Below are 27,925 nucleotides of genomic sequence, written 5' to 3'. Positions count from 1 at the left end.
GGAGGTCTAGCCTAAGTAGCAGAGATGCTTTCTGAATAAGGAGGGGATGATACCTATGGAGGGTGGAGGACATGGACAGGGGAAATCTCTGCAAGAGATGGCAGAGGGGGTTCCTCTCCCTCAGCTGAGAGGAGATGTTCACTTGCCCTTTAATCTGAAGGGATTCTCAGCTGCTCCTGGATTTCCAGGGAGCAACAATAGCTCAGAATGCCTTTTCTATCCCTTCCTGGCAAGGGATTTGCCACCTTACTGTGCAGGGCCTCTTGCTCAGAGCACATCACATCTGAGTTCCAGACAGTACACTGACTTTCCAGGTGCAATTCAAGCTATGTGTGTTTCTGAAGCCCTAGAGAGCTGGATCCTGGCTGGCTGAGTCCACTTCTCCTTATGCCCCACCCCAGCTGGTGGGATCAGCTGGAATGCTCCAAGCGCCCAGATCTGAATGCCAGGCAAGGCGCTGAGAGTACATTCTCAGTAGGAGGGAGGGGCTTCCTCCACTGGTCTGACAGAGGAGGTCATGACCTTCAGGGCATATCACAGGGCTTCTCTAGTCATACTAGTGTTTGCCTGAGGGGACTGGAGCCCTTGGTGGCTTCAGGGCTGTTGCTCTAGGCAGACACACTGCCAGTTTAGCTAGGTGATATTCCTAAAGCTGTGATCAGTGCATTTTACAAAAAAAGTTCTAAACAATTCAGCAGGAAGGGGTCCCACCAAACTCTCCTGCATCCCCTCTGAACAGAAGCCAGTCAGAAACCCTACACCCTGCCCAGCTCCAGAAATAGAACTGTCACATGCGTGCAGCCCTTCAATTTGCTGGCAAGTATAACATTACCCTGTCTCTGGCCAACCTAACAGACCTGCCAGTCACATGCTCTTAGACCAACCCAGCCAGAGTACCCACGCTGAACCTTTACAAAGAGGTCGCTCCACCTTAGCTGCTCTCACACAGGATTGAAAGCTACTGGGCACCAACAAAAGGTGTCCAAATTTCCCTAAAAACCAACAGACTGGCATTTTCATTTGGGTTAACAGAGCAGGCGAGTTTCTCTCTGCACCAGAAAACACACACCAAACCACTTCACTGCTCCTCTTTCCCCAGACCCCCAGAGAAATCCAATGCAAGACAGGAAGGCTCAATTACTACATAGGGATTTGCAATTTAACTGGACTGTCCTCTCTGTCTTGTGTTGCATATTCCCATGAACAACCCTCCTGCTGCTTTTTCTTCTTCCCCCTCCATTGTAAGCCACTGGTGCTATCCTCACTTGTGAGCAGCTTCACAAATAGGAGAAAGGATCAACTTGCAATGAAGGCACAGGACTGGGAATCAGAGGACCTTTATTTGATTCCCAGTTCTGCCACAGGCTTTCCTACGAGCCCTGGCCAAATCACAACCTTTGTGCCTCAGTTTCTCCATAGGAGAAATTAAGATAATAATACTGACCCCTCTCAGGTGGGGAGAGATCATTCAGAAAGAAGCAGTTTCTCTTCTCATAAAGACCTAGAACAATTATCTTTTATTGCAAAGGGAAAGTGGCCTATGAAGACTGAAGAATAAGTATTTTGTCTCTGTTGCACTGGTACCAAGCACTCTGTATTGATCATTCCCTGCACTGGAGAGCATATAAAAGGCATGTTGGAACATCATTCCCCAATAATCTACACACAGACACAAAACCCGACACACGATGCAAACTAATAATGAGCAGAATTTTTGTTGACAGCTTGTAAAACAGTCACATTAAGTTTAATTCCAAATTTCACTGAAAAGCAATTAACTTGCTTTAAAATGAATAATAAATTGAGGAGAATTATGTAAAGAGCAGAATTAAATACAATCCAGAGAAATCTGCATCAGGTATTATTCTAGGACTAGAAGTATTTATTCATTTTACACTAGATATGAAACACTTGCTGAAATATTAAACATTGAGGTTCTTCTCATGTGAGGGGGAGCATATGAACTGTGTAACAGTACCTTAGTGTATGGTATAACTGGCTCCATGCTGCTCATGTGACTTTTCAGTATGGCAGCTCTCAGAACTGTCAATATGAGACTTCATCTTCAAAGCAACTCGGCTGTTGATACAGGGCAAGCCATGCTTCCTCCGTCAGAGGAGCTTTCACATGCCTAAGCCACAGAAGTTACATCTATAATAGCTCATTATGGAATAGACAGCTTTCCACAGAAAGAAACTTTAAGAAAGTCACTTGAAGTCGAAGAGCTCCCATTGTCCCCTCATAAAAGGGCAGCTGTGCACAGGAAACCCGACCAAACCAAACAGGAAGTTCTTTTCAATGTTACATTATAGGGGACACTGCGGTTAACAGAAGCTGCAAATCCAAATGTAGCGTATGTCTATACTGCAATCAGAGGTGTGACTGCAGCACGTGTAGACATATCTGAGCTACCTTTGATTTAGCCTACCTCCAATAACAAATAGCTGAGAAGCCATGGCAGCATGGACTAGCCATTCAAGAACATACCTAGGGTCCTGGGCTGGCTTGTACAGCTTGTGCTGCCACGGCTTCCCAGATATTGTTGTTCAAGCTAGCTAGATCAAAGCTAGCGCATGTCTACACATGCTGCAGTCACACCTCTCATTACAGCATAGTCATACCCTAAGGGCTGGTCTACGCTGAAAAGTTATGCTGGCAAACCTATGTCTCAAGGGTGTGAAAAATCCACACCTCTGAGTCACATAGTTAAACCAACCCAAACCCTAGTGTAGACAGTGCTAGGTGGATGGAAGAATTCTTCCATTGACCTAGCTACCACCTGTCAGGGAGGGGATTACCTATAGCAATGGGAAACCCTGCCCCACCGTTGCAGTAAGCATTTTAAGTGTAGCCATAGCCTTAGTTGTTTTATGCCACTGGCTGGGGAAGGCTGGTAACAAAATTAAGTCCTTTAAAGACTGACATTTTTAAGCTTAACATTTTTGGCTATAAAGAAGGGGATCTTGAAAACCTAACATGCATAGAAACACCTGAGATTTTTTAAATGCCAGATATTCTTTTCCTTTGGACCTTCCTCTGCAGTGCTGGAAACCTCTAGTACAGGAGAACAATGAAGTAAAACTGATGGAAAATAAAGCAGAACTGAACTCTGGAGATGGACTGTGATATAAAAAACAAAGAGCAAATATATTGCAGGGTCATTTTTCAAGAGCACCTTACATTAGTAAAATGGGAAACTTTAGTAAGACAGCTATGGTAAAGGATTCAATACAGTTCTTTAGAAAATGTACCTTTAAAAACCAATCTGCAATGCTCTTAAACAGTACCAGTATCTGTGATCAGTCACAGGGGATCTGTGTAGACTCAAGTATGAATACATTTAAAAATGCACTGTTTGAAAAAGTCAGTCCCTCCTTTGCTTACTTGAAGAGACCTAGCTCAGGTTCATGGATTTACTCATCAACAGGAGACAATGTCCCTAACACAGTGCAACAGAGATGGCTGCCCTAGGTGGATGCGATGTCAGCAGCTGTGGTGAGGCAAATGTGGAAGGGCTGAATTCAGGATGCAATCCAACTGCCACTGACTTCAAGGGCAGCTGGATTGGGTCCATGGTAGATAAATGGTAAAAGAAGGACTGATTTTCAAATATTGGGTTTTAAAGAGTCTCAGTGTGAAGACAAACCACTTTTAAGAAGGTAAATTTAGCTCTACAATTGGCACCTGACATGCTGCCAATTTGAGCTTTTACAGTCGTGCTGTATTATTAATCTTTAGAATGCCCCTCTTCCCCTTGTCGGGGGGGGGGGGGAAGGCCCACACATGCAACACGGGAAACTGACTCTATAAGGTGGAAAGGTGAGTGACTATTTAACAGGGCTATCACAGTGCACAAAGTAAACGGATTCAGAAGACAAAAATATTTTTCTCTATTTTCTTCCCAGTGCTAGTAACTTAAGTCTTACTTGTAAGAATAGTAGGCAAAATATTACAGCAAAATGTGATCTCAAGTTGAAGGCATTCTTAAAAAGTATTTATTCATGAAATCTACACAGATCTTCTGCTACTGATTTGAGATCTTGACCAACTTTACTAATTTAAAGCTTTGTAATTGATGGCCAGCAAAGGAAAACTACAGGGAAACTAAATATCTTAAGTGTTATTAGCAGTGATGACTGTCCATTACTTTTCTAAAACAGGGCATCAGTATTTTCCCTAAAAAAATAGAACAAAAAACCCTCAAAGGAACCCACTAAAATTTAGTGGGCAGAAATGCACATCCAATTCAATTTTTCTTGCAAATGACTGGTTGGGTGAAAACAGCTTGGTTAAGTACAAGTAAAACCCAAGAGTCTGAAATTTTATATTAGTGAAGAGCCTTGGCTAGCAGTACTAAAATGTAACTACTGTAAATCTGCCAAATCATTCATTTTTTGGAATCTCACTAACCAAATTTGTTTTATCCCAAATCTGCACAATAGTGGAAGAATTGTTAATAGACCCAGTAGGGCTGGTAAAAAAAATCTCTGTTGAAACTTTTTTGGCATTTTTTTTTTTACTTCATTTTTTGCAAAATAATTTGTTCTGTTTCTGCAGAAAATTTACTTTTGTCAAAAAGTCCAGACACCCTAAAAAACAAAATATTTTTATTTGGATATGCTTTCAGTGCCCCATGGGAGTTGTAGTTTGGTTGCTCCTTATCCCAATTCTCCTCTTTGGGTCAGACTCTCTGGTCATACTACATCTCCCATGATGTACCATGGCCAAGGACAAAACAACTCCCATCACCACAAAGGGACACCATAATTAAGGCCGCAATTTAGTCACAGAGGTCATGGAATCTGTGACTTCCAAAGACCTCCATGACTTCAGCCAGCACTGGCTGGGAGCTGCAGGGTCCCCTGCCACCTATGGAGGCAGGGAGCTGTGGGGTACCGCCGCTGCCCCAGGCAGGAGGGGGACCCCCCGCTGCTCCCAGCTGCCGCTCCAGGTGGCAAGGGGGACCCCCCGCCGCTCCCAGCCAGCAGGGGGGAATCCCAGAGCTCCTGGTGGCTGCTGGTGCCAGGGAACCCCTGCAGCTCCCAGCCCCCACAGGTGGTGGGCGCTCTGGGAGCTCCAAGCCTCCTCCTTTTGTCATGGATATATTTAGTAGAACTCAGGGACAGGTTATGGGCTTCTGTAAATTTTTCATTATTGCCTATAACCTGTCCATGACTTTTATTAAAAATATTGGTGACAAAATCTTAGCCATAATTCACCATGATAGATGTAGTCCAACTAGAGAGCCTGGCCCATGGAGCATAATGGGAACATGAGCCACCTCAGCTACAAATCCCATAAAGCACCATGGCAACATTTCTGAGTCAAAATATTCCAGTTTTTCGCTGAACTTCAGTACAATAGCTTTTGCTAGGAAAAAAAATAATCCAAGTTTTCCACAAAAAAGACACCTCATTTTCTGATCAGCTCTAAGATCTAGTTTGTTCTCCAATTACTCAGCAGTAGATCAAAGTGGATCATGATTTTATATTATCGGGGTGTTCCTCTTAATCACATGGAGTACTAGTCAGTACAATCCAACGCAAATAATAGTCAATATTGTATTGTTCTAAAAGCAAATACTACATCACCTTTTCATTTAAAACAGACTGCTTTATCTTAAGCACACATTCAGTTTCTGGCTGTACCCGATTCATATGTTACTGATTAACTCCATGGAGAAATGGTTTTATGCGAAGTATTCAGAACCTTTCCCCTGTTTCAACACTAGAACTGGTGTTATGACGCTAATATTAAAAACTGGGATGGTCCTATCTTTGTACCCAAATCTACACAGATTACAGTCCAATAACACACACAAGCTTTTGACAAGCTCTACCTACCAAATGTCTCAGAACTAACAGCACATAGCATCAGAGCATAGGTACTTATCTGTCCTCTGAAGGTAACCTCCAGAGACTAATCAAATCCCCACGGAGCTCCCACAGGTCAGTTCTAAGCCATGAGGTCAGGCCCTTGCTCAGATACCCTAAACTGCCTCAGCCAAAGTAAGTGATAAAGCAAGATATAAAATTTCACCCCAGCTTATTAAATCTATCATATTTTGATTACGAGAAGTCCCAATTCTTTGGGGAGGAGCACTGGACTCATTAGGCTGTGTATCTGCACAGAACAGTTACAGGTAAGCGGTTATCTCTATACAAATATGCAATCCCAAAGGGATTCCCACCCGTTGGCACTAAATTGGTTCATGGATATCTGAAAAGAAAATATCTGAGACAACAACAGGCAGCGCAAGGATCTTGAGAAGGTTATAGACAAGAGCTGAGAGGCCTCAAACTTCTGGAGGTGGGCTCAGGTACTACAGTGAGAGGCTCAGTGTAAAAACATTATGAAAGATGGGCTTCATCAGGATGGGCACACAGAGGGAAAGTTGACCAGAAAAACAGTTAAGGTCACTGCCTTTGGAGGAAATTTAAGATGTGTGCTTTGTACTTCCTACTCTGAAGTACTTGGGACTACAGTGAATCAGCAACAAGGGCTGGAAGTTCACTCACTCTAAACTGAAGTTGTTGCCATCAAGAAAGTGATTTTTCCAGGGGTGTAATCTGAGGTCAGAGCTGTTAACTGATTCAAAAGCCAGGAGTTCATCGGATGACCTAGACTACTATTACCCCCCATAAAAAAAATGGCTCCAGAGAAACCAGATGGTGAACATTTCCAACTAGAAACACCTTCCAGATTTATTTTAGAGGAGCCTGCCCTTCAACTCAGGCCAACAGGTGAAAATGGTTGTCAAGCAGTGTTGTAGGGAACATGCCACTTGCACCTTATCAACAGACAGTAACCTTTACCATTTTCAGTGATTGAAAACCAGCATGCCTCTCTGTTTCCACTCTTGCAGGAGGAATGCTGACAGGGAGGGGAAGCCCAGAGTAGGATGTAAGTGCCCTACTTCTGTGTGATCACATGCAGCTAGACCTGAAACCTGATGGGATCAGATACATTCACCCAAACATGGGCAACAGTCCTCTCCCATACTGCCAGCAGGGGGCTATTCAGGGCAAACATTGTCTCATCCGAGTTTGTCCAGGACCTTCGTTCTAAGATTTTGGTGGAAGGCACGTAAGCTTTGCAGAAATTGTCTGTTGGCAGCAAGGTCTCTTCCTGGCTTGTGCAGAATACCAACAGATTATTTGTTCGTTCAGAGGTCTCTGAACAATTCTACCTTTGGTGGACCACCTCACCCAATCATGCCCCTGAAGCAACTATGCAAGATGGTCCACTACCAAGGGATACAGACTATCCTTTCTGCAATCACGCTCCTGCTAGACCCATCTCATGAGACATTCCCTGCAGGTGTGAGATTGGGTCTTTCTGACAGGAGGTATAATATTGTCTCTTCCTGTTGGTTTATGGAGTACATGGTGACTCAAGTGTCCATTTGAATCACAGCCACCAGATGGGAAACTCACTTTCTGGGGATTCAAGCTTTCATTTTATGGCGCTTACGGGTCACAAGATATTGGACCTTTAAAAGGCAGCTGTTCTGTCACTGGAGCATTGCTTTCCGACACTGGGCAGCACTACACGTCTATCAAAGATTCTAGACCAATCTGTCCAATGTTACATGATATATCCCTACAGCAGATTCACATTTGACACCCATTTAAGGAAAAGCACAATTTAAATTTGAAAAACTAATCAATTCCTCCAGTTGTAAACATGCATCCATCAGCAAACTTCCCCACTGGCTGGAATGCATGGGAGAAACTAGAGTTAAAAGTTATAAGAGAGCTGCTGCTGCTCCTCCTGGAAAAATCAGGTTTTGGATCAACCTAATATGGATTTTTTAAAATTTATTGCAATTTTTGGATTCGGTTTGACCCAAACAGATTTTTTTTATTTTTCAGAATTGCCAGTGAACCCAAAAATATTCACCCAGCTCTACTGAGGAGCGGTTTTAGCCATGCTGGGCTTGTGCTATCCAGGTGGTCCTGAGGGAAGCATGCTGCAGAGGGCATGAAGTTCCAGGGAGAGGAGAGAGCAGGCACTCTCCCTTCCACATTCCATCCTGGAAGGTCTGATTCTCACTTCAGTCACAATAGCAGAGGGGAGATTATTGTGATCTTACACCAGACTGGATTTCTGTTGGGACGCAGTGAAACAGCAGCTCTCACTCACTGAGACACACTAGCTTCCTGCCCTGGCCTGGAGACAGGAATAGTGACTGGCATGAACACACACAGTTTTTAAAGTGACTCTTCCTTCCTATAGCTATCTAAGGCATTAAAGCTAATCACTGCAATTCCTGTAATGTGAAGTGGGGGGAGGAGAAATTGCAAGCCAGTAGAAAAAGCAGATCAGGCCAGTGAGTATTTTTTGTTTTGCCTGCAGACTGAGAAAGGCGGAGCAGCACCACTTACAGTCTCTCCTTCTGAAGTTAAAATCTGCTTGCATGCTCCAAAGAGGTTCCCAAGAGGCGAGGGAGTTCATGTCTAGCTAAGAGAAAAATTAGGAGGAATTGGGCTTGGCCGGGAAGGTAGTTTAATGAGGATTGCCACTGGGATGAGTTCTTCTAAGGAAGGAATTATTTTTTAGAACCAAAGCTAGACACACATCGAATCTGATTCGTCAGTTCAAGTTAAATTTTAACAATAGGGAAAAGGTTCTCCCCCCCCACAGTGCTATCTTTCTATTCCCCAACACACGAGGCATGACAACACAAAAATATAGAAAGGACACAGAAACAAGAAGGATATAGTCCAATGCAACCCAGCGTCTCACACATCTGAGAGACAATGGGTAGATAGATATTTGGTTTACATCTTGTGAGAGACATACAGTAAAAACTTGGCAACAACAATTTAATGAATAGCTCAAATCTTCACATTTTGCAGGATTTTTGTTTTTTTTAAAAGAATTAAATGGTGTTTGGATAACCCTGAGCCCCTTCTAGGGGAGTAGGATAAAGTGTACCCCAGCACTATGTTTAATTGCTTTCCAAGGTTCACATCCAACTGCGATATAAACTGAAGAGTATATGTAAAACCTTCCCTGAATTAGGTCTGAAGACGCTGGGATGTCAGATCAGATGCAAAGTTGCAAACAGATCGAGAACAGACCTAGACTCCCTGATAGCAGATAAAAAGAACAAAAGTATAGCTCTACATATCAGCCATTGCAGCTGCTGAGAGTCACCATTCTTCAGTAATGCCAAGAGAGCCCCATGAGTCAGAGAAGCCAGCTAATAAGACTGAAGGCTTCTATCGAATAAAGACAGCCACAACTCCTAAAATACATGTGGGGCTTCACATTGGGGGATGGAGCAGAGAGGTGACAGACTCTCTTCATGGCCTTGGTTTGACTAGGAAAAGGTAGGGTTTAGGTCAGGCTTATGTATCTGCTCTCTCGACTGTAGACAAAGTCTACCTGGCTCTGGTGAGGCAGAACACAGGTTGTCAAGTTCAATGCAGTGCTGATCTGCCTTCCCAGGGGACCCCCTTGACCCTGAATCAACATTTTTGTTGTGAGGGGTCACGCTTTAGGTTTTTATTTTATTTTTTTTGATAGGGTGGCTAGGGTTATTGTTGGTTTTTTATTTAAATAGCAATATAGAAGAAATAAAATGATTAGGGCAGCAATAATTGCATACACTAGCCAGTAGTGGCTTTTGGCTTTATTAGTAACATAGCATAACACATTTTTTGTTGACCTAAATGCCCCATCCGGATGGCTGTGGCAAAGGCAGCTTTCTCCAGATTAAACGTGTGCTGCAACACTATAAAGGATGAGGCATTTGTCTAGAATACGGTCAGCTGTTTTTGGGGGTGTGTTAAGGGCAGGAAAACATTGGGTGTAATTCACGAAAAATTAAACACAACATAGTTAAAGATATTGACCATACTTTGCATAACCGCAGGCCAATACACCGAAAAATTGTGTGCCTGAGAGCGTAACAGCAAATTAAGGGGCACCCTGGGGTAGGTGGTCCTCCAAACACACGCAGAGGTATGGTAAACACATGGACCTTAGTGTGGGCATATTTTGATGCCTTCCCTTCCCAGCAGATGTGTTGACCCACCTCGTAAAAGTGGCCTGGCACTGCCTTTTTTATATATATTATTTGAGGGGGGCTTTATAGGCCATAATAATTGCCAGGTGTTGCCCTCTGCAACCCATATGTGCTGATAGTCAGAAGATGTAGTCAGCACATACTGCTTAGCCATGTTATTGGGGGAGCCACCTCCCCCATGTTGCGATGGACCACCCAATCCCAGATAACAGTGATGCCACATTCCCAGGATGCTAAGACACAATTCTCCCGCGCCCACCGCCAATGGATAATTGACTTTTTTTTTTTTTTTTTAAATTATGGCTAATTTTGAACAGTGGTAAAATCAACAAAGGAGGCCCAAAACATTGGGAACCTGAGGATTTCCAGAGAGAAATATCACCATAAATATATTGTTTTGCCCAGACAAATTTTGCAGGCTAGAAGCAGCAAGAGCCGTCTCACCACTCCTGTTTGGGGTGTCCCTGGGCTCTTGCTATTACTGCTTTGTCCTGTTAACAAAGCAAGAGGGAAAGAAAGAGACCAAACACAAATGCGCCTATTGGGGAAACTAAGGCACAGATGAAAAACTTTTTGAATTATTCGTTGTTTTGTTACAGCCCTTTTTGGCTTTTGTTATGGATGTTGTTTGCCTGATTCTCAACTCAAGTTGCAGTGGGGGAGGTTTAGATTGGATATTAGGAAAAACTTTTTCACTAAGAGGGTGGTGAAACACTGGAATGCGTTACCTAGGGAGGTGGTAGAATCTCCTTCCTTAGAGGTTTTTAAGGTCAGGCTTGACAAAGCCCTGGCTGGGATGATTTAACTGGGAATTGGTCCTGCTTTGAGCAGGGGGTTGGACTAGATGACCTTCAGGGGTCCCTTCCAACCCTGATATTCTATGATTTAGGAGGTTACAACAACAACATTACATTTTGAGATTAGTAATTGCTATTGCTTGCTAAAGGGCTTTTTATTTTATTTCCACTCCAGGTCACCACAGGAGGAACAGGGTTCGTCCCCATGGGATTCAGGGGAGGTTCGGGGCCACCCTCTAGGTATTTTGCTATGGCCCTGCTGTGTCTATTTGGACTATGCACTGTTTTTAACCACCTTTCCCCCCCGCTTTTGCCAAACGGTGGCTTGGGCCCCTTTGACAGCTTGAGCTAGGGAGAGCTTTTGGAGGCTTTTTTTTTTTTTAATTATCATTATTTAGATAATTTTATGAACAGCTGGAAACTCGGATGGTCCAGGCAGGTGGCTGGTCCACAGCCGAGGCCCATGACACCATGACCAGAAACCTAGGGAGAAGCATATGTTTTGAGCCGACTGGCATGCGCCCATTTTAGTTTGCTTGGTAGCTGAAGCTGGTACATTACCGGGGAGACGCGATTTACAATAGAGTACAGACCTACCCACTTGGCGTTTAGAGCGTGGGCTGCTTTTTTTTAAGCTTTTGCAACATTAAAAATACAGTAATTTGCCATTTTTGGATGTTTTTAATAATGATTTTTTTATATTTGGCTTTTTTTTTTTTATTTAAAGTGGCCTTTATGGCTTTGTGGGTTTTTATATAGCTCCTCCCTCCACTGGGCAAAGCTGAGACTTTTTTGGTTGTGGCAAACAGTAAATGTCATTATTGGTAAACACAGTACTTACATTACATTTACATGTATTTATTAGCATGTTGCCAAGACTTTTTTTTTTTTTGAATTAATACATACATATTGCTCATTATACTGTATTTTGATTTTATTATTTAATTTATTTTATATACAGGATTTTAGTGAAATGTTTTTATTATAGGGCTTTGAAGCAACAGGCAAGGACAAGCACACCCACTTTTGAGGAGTCCACTTGGTACAACCCCTGGTGTTTAACAGCTTCCCTCCCGCCCCAGCCCACTGGCTCGAGGTCTGGGGTACTCAGAAAGATTCCATGTGCCATATAAAGAGTGGGCTAACTCTTTATATTTTTGTTTGTTGGTGTGCCTGTTCAATAACAATTTTTTTAATTAAGAGGTCTGGCCTTACTATGCCAGAAACATACTGCATTCATTTGTAATAAGTATTAAATAGTGATTTTTTGCTTTGCTTTAGCAAGTGTATTAAAACCTTAGCGTTCCTTGATATTACTCAAAAACATTTTGTGTTTTAAGGTGGACAAAGCAAGTATTTGCATTTCAGTACAGCCCATGGGCAATAGCAGTATGATGTTTTTATTTTTATTTGTTTTTGTATTAGGCTGTTTTGTAGCTGGGTCAGAGAACTTATTTTTAATTATTTTTAGGCTTATAGTATTTATAATTTTTGCTTTGAAACCAACTTTTTTTTTTTTTTTTTAATATGGTGTTTGCTACCTGAGGATGTTTTTCTGCAGTATTTAATACACAACAATGCTAGCAACAAGACAAACACCATAAGACAAAACATAGAACACAAACCACAATTTTTACTGTGACAGTAGATTTATGGTATTTTGGGTTGTTTTTTAGCTGGTGTTAGCTTTTTGGATTTTTTGAAAGACAAAAACATGTTTTTTACCCCTTGGGGTAGCAGATTATTGCATACATATTTTTAAAATAAATATTTTTGCTGATTGCAGATAAAACAGAGGAATTACTGCTATTTTTTTTGTGTTTGTTTTATAGGCAGACCAGGTTTTAATGGCTTTTATTTTTATTAAGTAGGTAATTTGCATTAACAGATGCTTTTTGGCTTGCTTTTGGATTTAAAGTCATTAGCAGCTCAGAGACTGTCTTAAAAGGGACACAATCAACTTGCACCATAGTTTTGATTATTTTTTATTTTTGCTTTAAAACGTACAAAAATTTGAAAAAGAAAAAACCCTACAATTTATTGTGGCTCCCTTTGGAGCCCTAACAGGATTTTAATTCAGTAACATGGTATGTTTACATTTTTTTTTTTATAATATATATTGCTTTGTTTTTACATAGCTGTATATAAATTACATTTTTTTAATACATTTGGGGCAGTTAAGTTTCAATAGAGCCTATATATATATATATATATATATATATATACATATACATATACATATACATACACACATACACATACACACACACACTTTTTTAAAGCAAATTTGATTAAATTGTTTATAGTTAAATGATTTTAGATAGTTTTTTGGCCTGGATTATTTACAGACTTTTTTCTAAAAAAAAAAAAAGGGGGCCCTTTTTTCTTCAGAATGGCTGCAAAGAAACCAAGAATTTTTTTTTTAATAGTTACGTTTAATTGCTTCATTTCCTCAAGCCTTTGCAGAGAATTTTTTTAAAATGTTTGTTTTTTTAAAATGACACCTTTATTAACTTAGATTTTACCATTCCAAGTACTATTTCAGGGATTGAAATTTTTTATGCCTGTACTTACTGCTTTTTTTTTTTTACTTTTGCTATTATGCTTTTAGGGCTTCCAACCCATTTTCCAATTTTTTTGTTTGCTGCCTGCCTGCTTGTCTGAGCCCGATCCTGGTTTTTTTTTTTGCTGCATTGTTCCTTTTTATGAGTACAGGCTTTGTTCCACTACCAATTTAGCAAGGAGGGTAGGCTTCTCAACTAGCCCCCACCCCTTCTGGTCCCTTTCCTTAAACTTTTTTTCCTTTTTTTTAAATTGTGAAATTACCATAGTATTACCTACAAGAAATACTACACTGGCCAAACTCCTATATCCTTCAGAGTTTGGTTTAAAGTAAGATCTGTTTAAAAGGAGTAATTTTTTGAACCAAGTATTATTTTTGGATTGCTTTTTTTAAAACATTTTTTACATAGGTGCTACTATTTGCTTACATTTTTTTTTTTTTTAGAGTTGGGTTTTATATAGAAAATACTACTTGCACTTTTTTTTATGATTTTTTAAAATTGTTATAATTGTTATAATTTGTTAGTACAGCTTTTAAGATTTTTTAATTACTTGAGATTTTGCACTGCCCACACCAGCACCAGGGCTTACAATGCTCTCCCTCCGGGCCGGAGGGAGAGACGCTAAGCCTCCCTCCGTATTACTTGGTCCAATACTATCGAGGGTCCATACACCAAAACCCTTCCGGGCAGAGCGAGGCACCCTATGTTCTTCTTTTTAACTTAGGCATGCTACAGCTGAGGGTGAATGCACCGAAGATTATATGCGTGCAGCAAGACTCCCTGAGTCCTCCTTCTACTACCCCAGACTTCTACAACCGGGGATATACCCACCTGCACCCTACCCCTGCCAAGCGGGGTGGAGAGAGGAATGCTAAACCTTTCTTTGGTTTTTAGGCATACTACGGCTGAGAGCGGGCACACCTTTAATTATAAAATTTTTAACATGTACTACCAACAGTGCCAGACAGAGCAAACATGAAATGCCAAAGGCAGAACAGTTGGTGTGCTCCGCAGGGCTCCCCCCCTCTGCGATTCTTCACCAAAACTGTGACAGATTTGTGTTACCAGTTTGCCTGGGGCATCAGGTGATCAGGCTGAGGCTGCAGGATTTTTAGAGGAGGAGATGAAGAGCACACCAAGCGTCTGAATTTTAAAGCTTTATTGATAAAATAATAAAACAGCGGAGAGTGCTGGGGGGAGGGGTGTTTCCCCACATCACTCAAAGGAAGGAAGAAAGCGTTAGTGCCCCAAGCCCTAATCCACTTTTATACTTACACACGCATTACCTGAGGCTGGCCAGGCCTGGGTGTAATGTAAGAAGAAGAGGTGGAGGGGCGGACAGGAGTTCTGTCCTGTGCACCGGTCGTCCAGATTCCGCTGTTGATCTTTGATTTGCCTTAGCTCTTGGGAGGGTTTTAAGTCCTGGGTCTCTTGGAGGCGTCTCCTTCAGAGACCTTTGTTCCCCATGCTCTGTGTACCAGTCCAAACCGGCCTTTTGTGACTTCTTTAGCTTTCCCAAAACACACCGGTTTCAGGGCCATGAGACAGTTACGGTTGTCCCTTGTTGACCTTTGTTGTTTTGCTCCCCCCCCCCCCCCGTGGCCCCTCCATTTTGTTTAACGATTTTTTTTTTTTTTTTTTACGGCTGGTCGGGGGGAGGGGTGGACTCTCTTTTGTGGCTTCATGATCTTACCCAGCACTGCAGGAAAGCCCTACATTCCAGACAAACTGAAAACTTTGCTGATCACCTAAAAAGTCCTGTAACTTTCACCGGAAGCTGAAGACCTCAATGCATTTAAAAAATTAGAGCAATGTGAAAAACAAAGCATGTGCAAGACTGCAGAGCGAGTGTTCTCTGTAGGTACCCCTCTGCATTAGTTAGGGCCTCCCACTGTCCTTGTCCCACAAGGACAGTGTCACTCTGCGATTCACCCCTCCAATAGGTCTACCCTCGAACCCCCAAGCACTAGTCTATTCCAATCCCAAACAGCTTATAAATACAAAGGATCCCCTTATGGGTAAGGCACACTACTGGGAAGTCAATGGCAGAGTTCTTTCCCAAGCGCAGCTGCAGATTCATTGTGTCACCTTCCTCTGTAAGCTTCAGTTTCCTTGTGTGCAGAATGATACTTCCCTATTTCAAAGGGGCTGTAGGAAGCTATATTAATAGGTTTACTGAGATCCTCAGATAGCACATGCTATTAAAGTTCAAAGTATGTCATTTTAGCTTAAACATTTTCCACCAGGAAAACTTCAACAACCAATTCTATTGCTATGGGCCTGATTTTCAGGAGAGCTGAACATCCAAAACTCCTGTTGAAGTCAATAGCCACTGCAGGTGTTCAGCGCCTTTGAAAAGCAGCCTTCTATCAAACTACAGAGTAAAACATTAAACTTTGCTTTAAATTGCACTGTAAATAAGGGTCTCAAACAGGAAGGCACCATAAGATGGATGAAGTCAGTTTCCCCAGTGGAAAGAATTGGAAATCAGAGCATTTTAAAAGTTATTTTAAAAGAAATATTTTTTAAATCTTGAACGGTTTCAAACTGCCTGGGCTTACTGCTGAGATGCAGCCAACTTCTTGGAGAGCCAACAACTCCAAGGCACTGAAAAGACACGCTGAAGCAGTGACATAATTCCTAAAACCTTTGAAAATCCTCTTTATGATAACTATTTCTTTACTATCATTTGCATGTAGTAAGCAGTCAATGAGTTCCTTTAATGTTAAGGACAGGCCTTCTTCAGCCATGCAACCACTAAAACATTAAGCAATATGACTAGCTCTAATTAAGAAACTTTTCAGTATTTCCTGGTAAGAGCTAAGTGTTATTTTAGAAGGTTTACATAATAATGCTCATGCTATCTGAGACAGTGCCTCCTGAGAGACTACTAAAGATAGTGTATGCATAGGAGAAGGGGGCAAAGTCCAGTTGTTTCCGGCAATGAGATGCAGTCAACAGCTGCTTACAATGTGGAGGTTTTGTTTGATTAGTATTTTAGTTCTGGTAAAAAGTGCCCAATTAACAGCTCTGGATATTTCAGTCCTCTGTCTACAGAACAAGATCAGCATGGATAGTAAGCTTCTCTCATAACAGTGGGCCTCATCTCTGAGCACGACAGATCACTCTGGGTCATGAACACTGGCCTCCTGAGTCAAGCATTGGCCCTTCTGTTGAGACCACCAACAATGGTGACAAAGTCTAGTGAGTTCTGTGATGTGGCCACATGTCCATGAACCATCAGATTACATCAAACAGGCCACCAAACAGCCATTGGATGGTAAATTTAAGTCACTATTGTTCTGAGCCAGTTTTTTGTGGTTTTCTAAAACATGAAAGGCTTTCTATTTCTATATCCACTCCTCTCAACCATCTAGTCCCTTAGAATGAAGAATATTCTATAATCAGGTGACCCCACAAGTCAGTACTGAGACAAGTATTGTTCATTAGCAAACAAATAACCAAAATTATTTATTGACTTAATTGAAATTAGTCAATGATATTTTGGTTTGTAACTATGGAAAACTAATCCCCCAGCTAGATGAACACACATTGGAGGTTAGGAAGTTATTTAACTACGATAAATACGAGATAAAGTATATTTGTTTATTTTTGCCAAAGGGCTGATTGTCTCTGGAGTTGCATGATCCTGAAGGTCTGATATGAAGGAGCAGTTAAAGCAAAGAAGATGTTAAGTGACATTGAAAAAGAGATAAAATATAGTGCAGAAGATGAGACCTATTGAGAAATGCTAGTTTGGAGTACAGAGTCCAATTTCAGTTGCCACAATCTAAAAGAAGATATAGCAGAGATCAAAGAGGTTCATGAAAGGGCAACAAACATGATTAGCAGGGTGGTGGGTTTTACATAAAGAGGTTCAGAAGACTTGATTTAGTCTGGAGAGGAAATGAGAGTGGGTACAGTTATTAAACTGAATCAGTCCTTTTTTCATCCTGTCCCATAAGAAAAGAAAAAAGAGCACGTGATGAAATGAAAAGGCAGACCATTTAGATCCAGTACAACCTCTACTGCCTGTGAATACATAATATAGCCACACACATCATATGATCAATGTTCAAGTTGCGTAACGCAAGACTGCACTCCTGCAATTGGCCAGACAAATGTGATCACTGACATTCAAAGGAGGGCAGGATCAGTTCCTGACTAGTATTTGTAAATATGCAGGCTAAGATAAGGGTAATCAAATCTCTGATTTTAGTGTAGAAGGAAGGAAATCCACCTTTTAGGTACAGCATTGCATATGTGGCTAAGTTCACTATGGAGCTTTATTTGCTTTCTTCTGAAGTTTCGGCCACTGGCGGACACTGATTCTTCTTCTCTGGTATGCTATGGTCTGATCCAGTATGTCCCTATGTACTGACAGAGCCAAGTTACTGAAGCAGATCAAATTGCCAATATCAGCTAGTTTTTTCTAAACTAGCATGGCACTTTGTACTTTGGCTGGTCCTGCTCAGTTTTTTACAGCAGGCTAACACTGATATCTTTACATTTCAACTGTAATTTATCGATAGTAATGACCAGATATCTGCTAACTAATCAGTGGAGGGACTTCTCTTATTTTCTGTACTCCCATAACTCTGTGAGCTATTCATAAGAAAAGGGAGGATTGTGGAGTAGGAGGGAGAAAGTTTCAGGAAATGGTTTCCTCCTGAAGAGTTACCCTGTAGCTCAAGGAGCCACACTACATATTGCCTATGTTCTGCACCAGGAAGCCATTCTAAATTTGATACAGCATCTCATACAGCCACACTGATATAGCCAAGTTTTTCTATTTTTAACTATCCAAAGCGTCTCATGATCTTACAGTAGTTAGTGGCCTAGTTTCCTTATAAATACAAAAGGAAACCTGCAGTGCTCATGGAATTCACCACCATGGAAAATCCTTGAGACACAATCCCCTAGATTTAGAAGAGGGACAAGATATAGATGTGAACAATGTAACAGAAGCTGCTACACTGAGCTAGGAAGTTAGATCAGATATCCCAGAGGATAACATCCTTCATGCTTCAGGGTAAAAGCTGATCAGTTGTGAAGGTCAAGAAGAAAAAATATTTTCCTCTGAGTAAGAGCTGTTGAAATGAAATTATGGGTACCTGTGAGATGGGCAAGGTCTATGGTAGAATTTTTTCAGAGCAACAAAGTTTTGGCCCTTGTGATTTTCTTCAGCAAACAGTTCTCTAACCCCATGCATTACCTCACCTTTTAAGGTTCACATTTCATCCCTATCTTGTCAACATTACTGAGGATTCCCAACTGGTTCCCATAAAACGTCATTGGCATTCTTACATGTTGAAAGACAACTTTCTGCTTTCCAACCAAATTCTTACATATCCCCATGATATTTAAACCATGATTTGAGGACTTCAATAGCTCAGACATACGTGAGAGGTTTATTGCAGGAGTGGGTGGGTGAGATTCTGTGGCCTGCATTGTGCAGGAGGTCAGACTAGATGATCATAATGGTCCCTTCTGACTGTAATATCTATGAGTCCCTGCAATGTCTGAGAGGTTGTACAGTGTTACAAGGGTCTGAATTTCTATCCATAGTGAAAGTGTGAATCTTGCTCTGCTGATCACGGGTATGACTACAACATTTGTGTTTGTTATTCTTGCTATTCATTTTTCTTACATATAAACCAGAAGTGATTCTTCTTAAAGCTGATGTGATGGGTAGTAATATTATTTGAAGGGCTTATATTAAGGACTTAGTGATGTAATGGTTTTCCAGGGTCTCTTACTAACCATTCAATAGCATAGGAGATAAGACTAGTTTGGCTGAGGCATTGTTTGTTTTCCTATTGCCTAAGCCAGTAGTTTCACTTCCACAAGTCACAGACACAGAGAGTGCAAGCAGTAGTTTTGTCTAATACCGAGATAAAAACTTTCTAGTTGCCAGGCTACTTCTATTACTGTCCTGTAGGCAGGTTATGAGACTTAAATGAATTTGATTTACAAAATGATGTTGTCTTTAAATATTGCTTGACTGCCAATTCCTGAAAAACCATATTCTGACTGCTGAATTGGAATTCATTTGCAAATTGGATACAATTAACTTAGGCTTGAATAGACTGGGAGTGGCTACGTCATTATGCAAGGTCCCCTTGTTTTTTCCTACTCCCCCCCAGACGTTCTTGTTAAACCCTGGATTTGTGCTGGAAATGGCCCACCTTGATTATCATACACATTGTAAGGAGATAAGCTATTTACATAAGCTATTACCAGCAGGAGAGTGGAGTGGGGTGGGGGGGGAGAGAAAACCTTTTGTAGTGATAATCACCCATTTTTTCATTGTTTGTGTGTATAAAAACATCTTCTGTACTTTCCACAGTATGCATCCGATGAAGTGAGCTGTAACTCACAAAAGCTTATGCTCAAATAAATTGGTTAGTCTCTAAGGTGCCACAAGTACTCCTTTTCTTTTTGCAAATACAGACTAACACGGCTGTTACTCTGAAACCTGTCATATTCTTTGAAAGGCAGATCATCTTTACCATAACATCACTGTCCCAACATTCCTCAGTAATACGGCAGATGTTAAAAAAAATATTATACATATAGAATACGTAGTGAAATAGTCTATCCAGAGCTTGGGAATTCCCCCCTCACTAGAAGAGGGGGAGAAATTACTGAACAGGGGTCTCCCACCTTCAGGAGTGATTTTGCCACTAAGATAGTAATCCGATGTGGGGCTGCCTCAGTCTCTCCTGTGGAAGCTGTTCCACTATGTATAAATCATTAAAGACTGATGGGGGGGAAGGGGGAGAGGAGGAGAGAGAGAGAGATGAATGACTCTGTAGTCCAGTGGTTAAGGCACCCACCTGGGAAGTGGGAGACCCCAGGTTCAGTCCTCCTGCTCAAATCACTGATTTATCCACAATGGAAAACAGAAAGGTGGAAAGGAGAAGATTTATTTCACTAGAGCTAGTCAGGAGAAGGAGGAGCTTTTGAAATATTTATTTTAAAATGAAACTAAAATGCTTTCAAAGGATGATAAACCAATCTGCAAACTGCGTAGGAGGTTTTAGAGTAGCAGCCATGTTAGTCTGTATCCGCAAAAAGAAAAGGAGTACTTGTGGCACCTTAGAGACTAACAAATTTATTTGAGCATAAGCTTTCGTGAGCTACAGCTCACTTCATCCACTGAATGCATCCGATGAAGCGAGCTGTAGCTCACAAAAGCTTATGCTCAGATAAATTGGTTAGTCTCTAAGGTGCCACAAGTACTCCTTTTCTTTTTGTGTAGGAGGTGTAACTTCTCTTGGTGCATGTGTTTAACATCATCACCATTAACCGAAATTACACACTTGCTGAAGAATGACTATCCTGAAATGTGCATCAATGAGAGAGAAATGGCTGCTCTTTCACGCTTGACTGCATTGCAATCAGAGTTTTCTACACTATGTGCAGACTGCTGCTACCAGTGACAGCGAAAGGGATGGATCAACATGCAGGCCCCTGTGGGTCACTTTAATCCCACTTCCTCCTTCCCCTCCTTCTGTGAACCTAATCCTTAAATCCTCTCTTCCTTATAAAGGAATCTGGGGGTGTTACTCGTACACTGCTTTACGTCACTTCCTTTGCTTACTTGTTCCTTGTGTGTGTAACCTTTGGCCATACACACACTAGGAAATTCACAGAAAAGTTTCCCCATCAGTTGTACCTCCAGTTAAAACTGCAGGAAGTCACAGGGCAGAAACTGAACCGGTTTTCATCAGCCTTGACTAAAATGGTAGCATAAGCAAGTCTGATCAAAATGGTGTCACAGACTGGCCTGGTCATCAGAGCCTTGTCTACACTAAGGCTCCCTAGGGTTTAATACTTGATCAGCAGAACTGCAGTTAGAACCAGTGGAAAAGATTCTGTAAGTTTCCATGCCCAAAGACTTTGTCTGTGCTATGTATATACTGCAGCTGGGAGCATGCTTCCTAGCTCAACAGATAGGTGCTAGCTCTGCTTGAGCTAGTGTGCTAAAAATACCTGTGTAGCTGGGAGTAGCACTAGCAGCAGCTCCAGCTAGCCACCTGAGCACAAAGCCACCTGGACCCCCTGGGTATGTTCTCTAGCCCAAACGACCACCGGTGCTACCTGGGCTACACTGCTATTTTTAGCATGTTAGCTTGAGTGGAGCTAGCAGGCATCTGGCCATTTGTGCTGGGAAGCACATGCCCTACTGTAGCATAGACGTATCCTTCGAGCTGGTGGTCTTGTCACAAGGGACATTAGTGAGTCAGGATGCACTGAACAACATAAAAGAGGTGGGATAAAGGGGGACAGATGAAGCAGTTCTGTAAAGAGGGGGAGTTTGTTACATCAGCATACACAAACTTACTGAGAATCCAGCCCTTTGAAGGTGTTGAGTGATCCAAGAGCTATTGATTCCCTACTCCTCTCTCCTTTTGATAGTTCTGAATCTCTCCCCATTCCCAGATCACCTTGAATTTGCCTCCTCTCCTCTGGGATAGAACCATTTCAGCCATTCCCCTTCCGTTGCTCTTTGCTGCACTCTTTGTGGCAGCAACTGCCTTCTCCTTATACCGTGCCCAGCTTTGAACTCAGAACTGCAGTCGGGATCTAACAAGAACCCTCTATGCTCACACAGAACAGGGGTTGTTGCAAACAGTTTGCAGTACATGGGCAATTACGTTACTGGTCATTTATCCGAGTAAAATTATAGGCCTCACTAATGAGAAAATTCATCCACTAATACACATAGGCATTTGAGCTACTTATAGCAGCATCTCTAGGAAAAAGCAATGCAAGCAGTAACTTGACTTCTATTTGATCCCAAAGACAGGAATGGCAATCTGAACAACAGTAGGGCACACAAACAGCTCTAGGGTGAAGCTACACAACAATCCCACAACAGCGCTCAGTGACACAGGTCACTCTGTGTTCCAGCCCAGAGCTAAGCACGTCAATAGTTACTACTGGGACCTGTAGCACATGCACATCCTTTGGATTCAGCAGGTTATCTAGCAGGTTTTTCAGGAAACTGAGCTTGGATACCTTGTCCGCAGGTCTGAGTTATTACATAGCACCCAAACTGTGCTAAGTGTGGCACCAGTCCTCTTTCATGATTTAAATTTACAAGCTGCCTTTTTGTCCAAATGATGCTCCTGGTTTCACTAGCTTATCCATTAACTCCCATTCACTTGCCATGTTTCCCACTGTCTGCTCCACAGAAATTAGACTATGATATTTCCATCTTCTCTTGGCAAACGATGAGCAGACACCATTTCCCATAAGAGAGTCTTCTGTTTTCTTGACCCTTCCCACCACTGCAGAAGCACAAAACTGCTTCCCGCTGCCAGGCCATGTTGTGATCCTACAGCTGGAAAACCTCAAGCTCAATGTCTGTTTTCAGCCCAATCTTTCCATCCTAGTTAGCACTTGAGATGCTCATTGCAACAGAGGATTGGCTATCTCAAATCTTGCTTGTTCTAACCTGCAGTTTTTAAAAGCTGTTTCATGGAACCATATCTGAATCTCCAAAAGACTTTACCAGTTAGTGACAAGCTTGTAGGGTTTTGCCTAGATTGCCTGTCATGCAGGTAGCAGACAAGGATTTCCTTTTTTGGTAAGGGACCTGTTAACACACTCACACCCTGGAAAAAGCTGAAGGAGTAGAGGAGACATTTCCAAGTCCCAGAAAAGCCATTCCAGCAGAGCAGACAGTGCTGAACTTCCCTGTGTATGGTACAACCATGTACATACTTTATTTACCTCTATTTTATTGGAACATCATGGAATTTAACTTTCTAGTCAATGATTAGACAGTTGAGCTTTGTCCTAGCTGCTGTGGCACTCATGTTTGTCCTTGTATGTCTTTCCCCTTCCTTCATTAAGCATTTCGGATCTCTATCCTTTATCTGTGCCTCAATCTTTGGGAGCCTTCCTTCCTTCTCTCCTCCTCCCCCATCCCCCCGCTCCGTTCATCTTGCCCACTTCCCTTTCTCCCTGCATTGGATTCTCTCCTCCCCTTCTCTTTTTATTTATCCCTATTGCCCCTCAGTCTCTCCCCCTTTCCCATATCCACTCAACTTCTCCATCAATGCAAGCCCTGGTCTTCTTTCCCATCCTCCCTTCTAGTAGCAGTTCATCCTCACCTTCAGCCCTCAGCTCTTTATGTACTCTCTACAGCCACAGTAATCTGTAAAGATAGCTACCAGCTCCCTGGGCTGACAAGAATTGAACTGGCCCCCAGGTGAGCCTCCTCTCTAGAAGGAGAGAAAAGATATGGCAGCCCTTCTCTTTTTTCAGTGGGGAGAAACCACAACCGGGTGCTGGCCTGCCTCTCAGTGCAGATCTAGAGCAGTGGCTCTCAACCTTTCCAGATGACTGTACCCTTCAAGAGTTTGATTTGTGTCGAGTATCCCCAAGTTTCACCTCACTGAAAAACTACTTGCTTACAAAATCAGACATAAAAATACAAAAGTGTCACAGCAAGCTTACTGACAAATTGCTGACTCTCTCATTTTTACCATATAGCTATAAAATAAATCAATTGGAATATAAATATTGTACTTACATTTCAGTGTATAGGATATAGAGCAGTATAAACAAGTCACTGTATGAAATTTTAGTTTGGACTGGCTTTTTATGTACTCTGTTATAAAACTAGGCAAATATCTAGATGAGTTGATGTACCCCCTGGAAGACCTTTGCCTACCCCTGACCGTAGCCCTGTGAATACGGAGGCAGTTATGGTGCCACAACCTGGGAACTATTGACTACTGAGTCAGGCTGTTGAGAGGAAATGGGGCATCTAAGAGAAGAATGTTCAACTTCCCATACAAGCAAAGATGCTGTACTCCATTCAGCTCTCTGGTTTCTTCATCTTCAAGCATTTCAATATAGTATTTACTCCCGAGGGCATTCTGCACCAAAAAATTAAAACTTCTGTGCACAATATTTTAGAGTGCTGCAAAATTCCGCAAATTTTATTTGTCAAATAAATGTGGAGGCTCCAGCATGGCATTAGGGAGCACAGGCCACTGGCTACACAGAGGTTGGAGATCACTGTACAGCTCCCTCCTGGGACACGGACTTGGCGGTGAGGCTGCACCCAACCCTGACATAGCATAAGGACAGGACCTGCCCCAGAAACACCCCAGGGCCCTGTCCCTCCATGCCAGGTGCACTTGGTGTGGGCCGGCAGGCTCAGCAAGGCAGTATCCAAGTGTGGAGGGGCTTAATCTGGGGGGATCCAGGTGTGGGTTGAGAGGGTTGTGTGTGGGGCAATCTGGGTGCAGGTGGCTCAGTGGGGGATCCAGATGCTGGAGGAGTGGGACTCAGTGGCAGGGAGGGAGATCCAGGTGGCTTGTCGGGGTGGTCCAGGTGCAGGGGGAGTGGGGCTCATCAGGGAGGAGTGTGTTTCTGAGTACAGTGGGTGAGGCTCAGTGGGAGGGTTTGGGTATGAGGGGGTCTGGATACATGTGGGTTTGGCAGATAGGGGAGCAGCTCCCTGTACAGGGATCCCTTCCCCTGCAGCTGAGGAGCAATGGATGCAGGAAGCAGGGAGGTGGGGGTTGCAGAGCTTCCTGCAGCTGGAGGAGAAATCTTGGGGTGGGTCTGACTTGGCCCCAGATGCTGTGCAGGGGAAGAGGAAGTCCCGTCCTCGCCAGCCCAGCCGCAACTGAGCCTGGCACAGGGTAGGAGCCACCAGCTGGGTCTTCCCCAGTCCCGCCCACTTCCCCACAGTGATATACCTCTCTGCCGCCAGGGCACCAGAAACATATTTCTGGGGAGAGTTGCATAACTGCTCTTGTGACTTCCCTTTGCTTCCCCATCAGAAAGTCACTTTTCTTCAGGGAAGCAAAGAAATCTGCGATGGACATAAATTCTGCGCATGCACAGTGGTGCATAATCCCCCCAGGCATAATTACTGGAAAAATATAGTGGTGACTGCCCAAGAAAATTAAAGGCCTAGAAACTGATCCAAAACCACATGGAGGAGTACACTAGGGCTCAAATTTTCAAAGTTGCTGAGTGATTTTACATGCATAACTCCCATTCATTTCAATAGAACTGTGCATCTAAATCCCCTAAGGGGCTTTAAAGTCTCAGCCTAGGGCTGGATGGCTGTTAACTGAGGAAAAATGAAAAAAGGTGGAACAGAGGCTAAAACTCAGCAGAAAACGGCTTAGTGTAAGCAGTCCCCTCAGGAGCCCCCATCAAGGCTGTTCAGGGACACTCCACATGTCTCTAGTCAGAAAATGAGCCATTAACAGAACCCACAACAGCAAAAACAAGCTGAACCTGAAAAACGAGAGCTGCCACTGTAGCTGAAACCAGAAACAGCAGCTCCCCTCCAGGAATCTCCTGCTTCATCTGCCCCTATTAGCATGGGCACTGCGCAGACAGTCTTCCTGAAGGCCAGAGGATAGCAATCCCCCTCACTCCAGGATGAACAGAGTCATTCATTTCAAACACACAAGGCACATTAACAAGTAATTAACTTGCAAAACAGAGCATGCAGCAGTATAATGCTATTAGGGCACCATGCTGCTTAGCGTACCTGTGTTTTTAGGTCCATCTGCGTACACTGGTCCAGGAGGTGGAGGCGCATTCTGCCACCCATACTGTGGATAGCCTTGATAACCCGGCTGACCTGGTTGATACGGCCCAGTAGGCCCTGGTGGGTAGCCAGGGTATGGGTTGGGGCCTGGAGGACCACCTGGTTGTTGTGTATATGGTGGGTATGGGGCAGTCGGGCCTGGGCCTGGATATGGTGGAGGGTTTTCGTAATTCATGTGGGATGCAAAATTTTTCCTAAAGGGGGGAAAAAAGCAAAGACATTATTCTGCTTTTGACTGTCGAGTTTCTTACAAGCAAGGTGCACAAATCCCAATTCAGACAGTGATGATGCTTTCTCCTTCTCTCGTGCCTTCAAAGGACCTTGTAATCATTTACAAACCTGGAAATCCTGGACGCCCCATCATCTCAGGCACTGACACCCTGACAGCAGGATTGTCTGGCTATGTAGACTCCCTCCTCAGGCCCTACGCTACCAGCACTCCCAGCTATCTTTGAGACATCACTGACTTCCTGAGGAAACTACAATCCATCGGTGATCTTCCTGAAAACACCATCCTAGCCACTATGGCTGTAGAAGCCCTCTACACCAACATTCCACACAAAGATGGACTACAAGCCATCAGGAACAGTATCCCCAATAATGTCACAGCAAACCTGGTGGCTGAACTTTGTGACTTTGTCCTCACCCATAACTATTTCACATTTGGGGACAACATATACCTTCAAATCAGCGGCACTGCTATGGGTACCCACATGGCCCCACAGTATGCCAACATTTTTATGGCTGACTTAGAACAACGCTTCCTCAGCTCTCGTCCCCTAATGCCCCTACTCTACTTGCGCTATACTGATGACATCATCATCATCTGGAGCCATGGAAAAGAAGCCCTAAGGAATTCCACCATGATTTCAACAATTTCCATCCCACCATCAACCTCAGCCTGGACCAGTCCACACAAGAGATCCACTTCCTGGACACTACGGTGCTAATAAGGGATGGTCACAAACACCACCCTATACTGGAAACCTACTGACCGCTATGCCTACCTACATGCCTCCAGCTTTCATCCAGACCACACCACACAATCCATTTTCTACAGCCAAGCTCTACAATACAGCTGCATTTGCTCCAATCCCTCAGACAGAGACAAATACCTACAAGATCTCTATCAAGCGTTCTAAAAACTACAATACCCACCTGTTGAAGTGAAGAAACAGACTGACAGAGCCAGAAGAGTACCCAGAAGTTACCTACTACAGGACAGGCCCAACAAAGAAAATAACAGAACGCCACTAGCCATCACCTTCAGCCCCCAACTAAAACCTCTCCAGCTCATCATCAAGGATCTACAACCTATCCTGAAGGACGACCCATCACTCTCACAGATCTTGGGAGACAGGCCAGTCCTTGCCTACAGACAGCCCCCCAACCTGAAGCAAATACTCACCAGCAACCACACAACAAAAACACTAACCCAGGAACCTAGCCTTGCAAGGAAGCCCATTGCCAACTGTGTCCACATATCTATCCAGGGGACACCATCATAGGGCCTAATCACATCAGCCACACTATCAGAGGCTCGTTCACCTGCACAGCTACCAATGTGATATATGCCATCATGTGCCAGCAATGGCCCTCTGCCATGTACATTGGCCAAACTGGACAGTCTCTATGTAAAAGAATAAATGGACACAAATCAGACATCAAGAATTAGAACATTCAAAAACCAGTCAGAGAACACTTCAATCTCTTTGGTCACTTGATTACAGACCTAAAAGTGGCAATTCTTAAACAAAAAAACTTCAAAAACAGACTCCAACGAGAAACTGCTGAATTGGAATTAATTTGCAAACTAAATACAATTAACTTAGGCTTGAATAAAGACTGGGAGTGAATGGGTCATTACACAAAGTAATACTAAATTTCCCCATGTTTATTCCCCCTTCCCCCCCACCCCCCACTGTTCCTT

General features: G+C 42.9%; 1 protein-coding gene across 2 annotated transcripts in view; it reads right to left on the bottom strand.

Moving 5' to 3' along the window:
• Positions 1–27,925, bottom strand: part of CYSTM1 (cysteine rich transmembrane module containing 1) — a 54,559-nt gene that overhangs the window by 6,847 nt on the left and 19,787 nt on the right. For both annotated transcript variants that reach the window (XM_084638014.1, XM_084638015.1), the window contains exon 2: positions 25,936–26,189. In XM_084638014.1, coding sequence (XP_084494140.1) covers positions 25,936–26,170 — 235 coding nt within the window. In that variant the 5' untranslated portion in view covers positions 26,171–26,189. The remainder of the gene's footprint in view (positions 1–25,935; positions 26,190–27,925) is intronic.

This window comes from Lepidochelys olivacea, assembly GCF_965140295.1.
Source record: "Lepidochelys olivacea isolate rLepOli2 genome assembly, chromosome: 8".
NCBI lineage: Eukaryota > Metazoa > Chordata > Testudines > Cheloniidae > Lepidochelys > Lepidochelys olivacea.
Note: the sequence above shows the minus strand (reverse complement) of the source record. Positions and strands in the feature narration are given on the sequence as shown.